Source organism: Amblyomma mixtum, chromosome 2 (assembly GCF_055824585.1).
Source record: "Amblyomma mixtum isolate Tamu chromosome 2, ASM5582458v1, whole genome shotgun sequence".
NCBI classification, from domain to species: Eukaryota; Metazoa; Arthropoda; class Arachnida; order Ixodida; family Ixodidae; genus Amblyomma; species Amblyomma mixtum.
This window is the reverse complement of record NC_143013.1, coordinates 173,404,411-173,410,410: the sequence shown is the minus strand read 5'-3', so window position 1 is coordinate 173,410,410 and position 6,000 is coordinate 173,404,411. Positions and strand designations below refer to the sequence as shown.

Genomic DNA, 6,000 nt, shown 5'->3' with positions numbered 1-6,000 from the left:
CTCTATTGCGAGGCTGGTGTACGACCGCTGGATGAAAGCCCATTCAGCGTTATTGTCCTGACTAATCGCGCTGAACTTGACGCATTTCAGGAAGGCGCAAGAAGCAGAAAAAAAGCGAAAGTGCGCTTTGCAGTGATCTTGCTGCAGTGTAAGGAAATAATCGGCTCCGGCGAAGAGACCTGCACACCGCTTTAGTTTGGTTGCGCGAGATTGATAGTTCCAGAGGTGGAAGCTGTGTAGCTGCTCAGCTATGACACTGAAAAATCAGTGTGCAACTAAAAGAATTTTTCTGCTACCCTATTATATGCAGTGAACCGCATATGTCGACAAGCTTCATGCTCGCCATCCTAATAACCTTCCCACTTCACGCCCTCCTCCTCCTCACCGGTTCATCCGCCTCGGAGTGCAATATTTAAACCCCGCGAATGATGTAAGGTTTGCCCACAGGAAGACAAGACCTCTTGTAGAAACGTTGTCAAGCACCCTGAGGCACTCACTTCCCTTGTTCACTTCGTGTTTGCAGGAAGCCCATATACCTGCCTTGTCTATATATGTCGAAGAATGCCGTTTAAGTCCCCGTCTTTGGATAGTTGAATGCGAACGCCATGGAGGCCCCCCTCTATAAAGCAGAAATCACTGCTCAGAGCAAGATGCGGGAGGGACAAATTAAAAATTTCTGTTATACCATTGCTTCGGAGCTTATCAGAACACGGCCTCTACGATGCATATGAGTTCGCTAACGTTTCACAATGAGGGTCAATGCAAAGCGCCTATAGTGTGACTGCAGCATCTTTCTGCGTTTTGACTAAGCAAAGGCGAAGCTGTCAACACACGGAGTGCAGTTGCAGAATTTGAGGCAGCAAAAGATGACATAACTGCTGTTTCTAAGACTGTACCCAGATCAGCTTTCAATTTTTTTTTAACTACAGGTCTGTTGTATGAATTGAAGCACAGCACTGAGACCCCACAACGCAGCGACCACCATGTTGCCGTAGTGCTTAAAAGTAAAAAAAAAAAAAAAAAATGCGTAGATGGCGTCATATGCGGCGGCGTTTTCTACCTTCGTTTCTATTAGGGCGTATGTTCTTTTGTTGGTAACCCAAGCAAACGGAGTAAGAAGCACGTCTGTATAACGTCTGTCAGCAGTAGGTAAGGCTACGGCTAGAAATTCCGGCGCAATGGAAACCTGAGCTTCCTCGTTGTATTATTGTCTGTTGGCAAGGGGTTGGCAGGGCTGTGTAGCGGAATTTCAAGGTAGGTAGTTCGCGAGCTTTAGCAAGCTGGGACGATAAGACAGACGGCTATTCATCCAGGTAAGTGCATTGGCTTACCAAAGACTCGTCCTGAACGCAACACGCACCGACTTAACTCATCTTGCGCCTCATAAGCGGTCCCTCAAGTAAGTAAAGTCGGAAAGAAGCAGACTGTAGAGCTATATAGAAATTGAAAACACAGATCAGGAAGGAATCGTTCCATCATAACTCAAGAGGCAGCGAATACTTTTTGAAGCTAGATGAATGTGTCTTAGAATGCGAAGCAACAAAAATAAATTTAACCAAGAAGTTGACACATATGCGTTAAATCTATAGAAACAATTGAATATCTTATAATATAATGTGGCGGTATCCATCCAGATGTCGAATGAGGAACAGTCAATCTTTCTGAGGCCCTATAGTTTGGAGATAGCAATGGTCATATGAATGAATCTACGGTAGAAGTGAGCAAAAACCATTGGAAGATTTGTGCGTGAAAAGTAGAGCGGTGACGAAAGGGTACAAGTTCAGAAAAAAAAAATTGTACTGAAAGAAAAACAGCCAATTTATAGATAACACCGGTAAATTTGAAGGATTGCTTAAGGGAATATAAAGGGAAAAAATGGCCCAGCTCTATGGCAACTGCCGCAACTGGGTTAAAAAGTGGACGCTCCTATAGGGCGGCATTTATAACACTCTTGAGATGGCATTGACAACGCGGTAACCATACGCTCTGCAAGCTCTTTGTACTAAAGGTCACCATATTTCTTCCGTGAGCGATCAGTAATGCGCTTTAGTATTCGATGAAAAAATCTACACAACCAGGTCGTGAACTTGAGTATGAGTGGCTCCAAGTAGCGCATCCTGCAAGCACACAACAGTACTGACGTATAGCGCAGATACCATGAATTCCTAGACGGCTACAGTCAACAGTGATTGAATTGCTCTATAGTAACGGATATGACGCAAAGTACGTTATCAGTGTCAGAGCTTCGTCAGGTGTGAAAGCGTCAGGTATGAACGGTCACAAGTTCACCCGGTAGCATCAAAAATTTCCTGAGCATGATATATTTGCCAAAAAAAAGAAACAAACCCTCCAGACGGTCTTTTTAAACTGCCTCCACGTAAAACGTTTTGGGAAGCTGACAAAATGACATGACAGTGAGTAAGTTGCATATATTTTCACAGGTACACTTCCCAAAGACAAACACGGACAAGCTCTAGTGCTGTCTCTCTGCCGCCCTTGTCTATAGTACTTACTCATGTTTCACTGAAAATAAGCTGACCAGCCATCGGCTCTGAACCAAGGAGGTTGGGCAGCTTTCGTTCCAGTGCAGTGCGATGACGGCAGTTACACATTTGAAGCCCCGTAGAGCATATCACCTTTCTTTTATTACTATCATCTTTCGAACAAGTTAAAAAATAAGTCCACGTGCGCGGCCTTCGTTTAGTTAAAAAAGTAAAAACGTTGACATCCTCGCGAGTGGGGCTCCGGGAGACGTGGTCCGAGCTTGCTGGTAGTTGCTTCCAGTGGTCGTTAGCTGGCGGCAGTGGCAGCGCTGAAGACGTATGGTCTCGAACACTCGTCGACTGTTAGGACTCGCTCTCGTTCGTTGTTCGTCGTCGCGCTGTTAATTAGTTGTGTATTCGTAGAAGGGCAGCACTGCTGGACTCGAGGCGCCATCCAGTTGGCCGCGCTCTCTGAACCGTAAACGTTCAGCCATCGAGTGCGCATCGTGTGTGCGCATACAGGGGCCGCGCGCGAGAAATGTGTCGTTTACGCGACCAGTGACATCGCGCACGCCTATCAAGAGGCACTCTTGGCTGGCCTGAACAAATGCGTCCTCGGCGTACCTCACTCACTCCATCTTGCGAGATCTTGCGCGCTTCTATAAAAGATCTACGCGCACTTTCAAAGACGTCGGCACCAGTGATGTACCCTTCGCAACAAAGTTTTGGCCAGCGAGGCGGCAAGGTACGCAACGGCGCGACTGAAAGCGGGGGTCCACACCAGCGCTAGACTTCCAAGTGACGCGTCTCGTTCATGTGCCGCTCTTTGCCCCACTAGTATAGGCGCCCTGCGATGCTCTCGACAGAGTCGCAAGAAATGTTTCAGGAGCAATGGTTGCGCTATATCAGGAATGTCAATGATGGCCGGTGTGTACAGACTGAAGCTGAGACCTGACGAAGGCGAGAGCTGCTCGCGCAGCACGTGAGAAAATGCTAGCTGCAGCCCTAAACAGTTCGTCTAGCCACGGTACAAACCGACTGTGATACTCCTAAGGTCTTTTTACATTAAGCGGCTCCGACCGGGCCCTAAGGCCTAAGTTAATGCACGCTGTGCATACCCGGAGCGAATAGTCCGGAGCGGCGCGCTCTGCACGACTCGTACAAGTGTGACGCTGTACGGCTGAGAGCGGCGTTTGGGACAGTGCTACGATGGCGAGGTGGCCTCGTCGCGTGACGTCGTCTCTTGAGCGTTGGCATCTGTAGACTGGCTTTCACGCGCCCCGAATGGCGCGCTTGTCGGTCGCGAGGTGTCCCCTCACAGTGGCAGGGCCCTTCGCGTCGTAGGCTCCACGAAGCTGTGCCTATAGTCCCTGTTCTTTTTCTGGTTGTGCCTCAGGGGCTCCTGCTGCTGCGACAGGTGCGCCCTCGTCTCGGGCACCACAAGCTGCCTCGGCGTCGCCGACTGTCGCTGGTACTGCGGGTGCTGTTGCTGCTGCTGGGAGAAGGGCCTCTGCGGTGGCACTTGTCCGTTGCGGTAGGGCTGCGGCGTCTGAGCGTGGCGCTGCGGCTGACGCTGCTGCTGCTGATGATGCTGGCCGAAGACCGCCGCGGCCGCCGGGAAGGAGACCGGCCGCCGATTCCTGCGCTGCTCTCGCTGATGAGACCATTCCTCGTCCGACGACGAGTCCAGCTCGCGGGGCAGCAGCTCGTCGGAGCCGATGCCGCTGCTTGACTTGGAGCCACCTTCGGGCCGCGTCGAGGACCTCTTGCACACGGTGCCGTAGTCCTTGGGGGGAAGCAGCAGTGGGCCGCGGTTTGGGTTGCTAAGCTTCTCGCGCAGCTCGGCCGCCAGGGAGGCGTACAGGCTGGCCATCCGGTCGTTGGACGCCCCGGAAGCCGCGGAGACCGGGCCTTGGACTGGAGGAACGGCGGCGGGAGGCCTCCGGGGAGGAGCGGTCGCCGAGCCTTCTTCGTCCTCGTCGGAGACGTCGCTACGGTCGTCGGAGCCATCCTCGGTCCTACCGTCCGACGGCATCCGCGGGGGACCCGGGTGGTGGTGATGGTGGTGGTGGTGGAAGGAGTGCTCGCGCAGGAGCCCCTTGGCGGCCAGCCGGTGCTCGATCTCGCGGAACTTGGTCTGGTTGTCGGGTCGCTCCACGAGTTGCTGCAGCTGCGTGCGAAGCATGGTAGCCGTCTCGGGCGAGTCGCAGCGGTAGACGTGCACGTGCACGGGGCACCTGGTGACCGGGTTGTAGAGCAGCAGGATGCAGCACACCAGGTCGCCGTCCTGGTGCACGCACGTGACGGCGTGCTGGGGGATGAGGTGCTTCACCTGCTCCATCTTGCCCCGGACACCACGGGCGATGTTCTGCACCATCTTGATGCCCTTGCCGCTAACCTGCGGGGAAAGAACATCGGCGTATGAGTACATGTGGTCCAAGACAACTTCATAACGCGAGTTTATGCGTAAAAAATGGGCAATCATCGAATGATGTATCATTCGATGATACAGTAAGTGCGGAGGAGGACCAGCACGCAGGAGAGAAACAAATACAATATCCGCCAGGTCATGTGTCATGGTCATTTTACGTAGTTATCTATTTTTTTTAATCATCCCAAATAAAAGTCTACGTCGCAGAGAACTTCAGCAGAATGCTAGCACAGGCGTGGCAAACAAGGTCTTGAATGTTGCAAAAAAATAAAAACCGACAATATGCGAATCGTTAACATGGTCACTAGTTTTACGGTTTTTCGTACAATCCTTAAAATTTAAAAACAAAGAGCAAGTAGCGTTAAGAGCCTTTCTGTATGAGAAATGATGGCCCACAAGTGGCCCCATTCCTGCCCAAAATTGAGCGTTGAGTTTGCGTTTACACTTTATTACGCTATATATGTTGACTCAAAAGTTTTTGAATGCACATTCACAGTTCTTACATCGACTCAACAAACCTCAACAAAATATTTGTCGAGTATACTTCGCAACAAAGTATTTGCTGAGTGCTTGTTGTTGAGATACAGTTGGGAAGGCGGTGGTATAACTAAGCGCAACTTAAGTAAATTAAGCGTAATCTAGATACGCCTGATGTAACTACAGCTTTACCACGCACTTTATGCTTAGTAAGAACGCTGTGCTAGTTAAAACTCTAATAACACACTCAACCTCTCTGCCTTTCACATGACAGAAAAGTGCTGATGCTACAATGCACTCTAAGATATATATTTTGCAGAGGATTCGCACGTGCCCCCATACAAAAGCGGTTCATGCAAATACAGGAACACACCATCAATTTACTTTCCTGCGGCCGTTGCAGCCGCTCAGAAATAGACACAGGTGACAATCATGCTCTCAGTCACCTACAGCCTCTAGGGTCGGCGAAGAACATAGAAAGTCGATAGGCATCGCGATGAAGAAAGTGCGGCCACCCCGCTGGCACATTTAACAGTTCACGGAGAGAAATATCCCTGCACTGAAGCTATTGTAAGAACTCCCCGAAAAGGGTGCGCGATAGTAGAACGC

The 6,000-nt window shown here is 50.5% G+C and overlaps 1 protein-coding gene across 2 annotated transcripts in view; it reads right to left on the bottom strand.

Annotated features, from left to right (window-relative positions):
* Window positions 1–2,627: 2,627 nt before the first annotated feature.
* LOC149361677 (uncharacterized) overlaps window positions 2,628–6,000 on the bottom strand; it is a 122,320-nt gene continuing 118,947 nt past the window's right edge. For both annotated transcript variants that reach the window (XM_089572758.1, XM_089572759.1), the window contains one exon: window positions 2,628–4,881. In XM_089572758.1, the coding sequence (XP_089428884.1) occupies window positions 3,799–4,881 (1,083 nt within the window). In that variant the 3' untranslated portion in view covers window positions 2,628–3,798. The remainder of the gene's footprint in view (window positions 4,882–6,000) is intronic.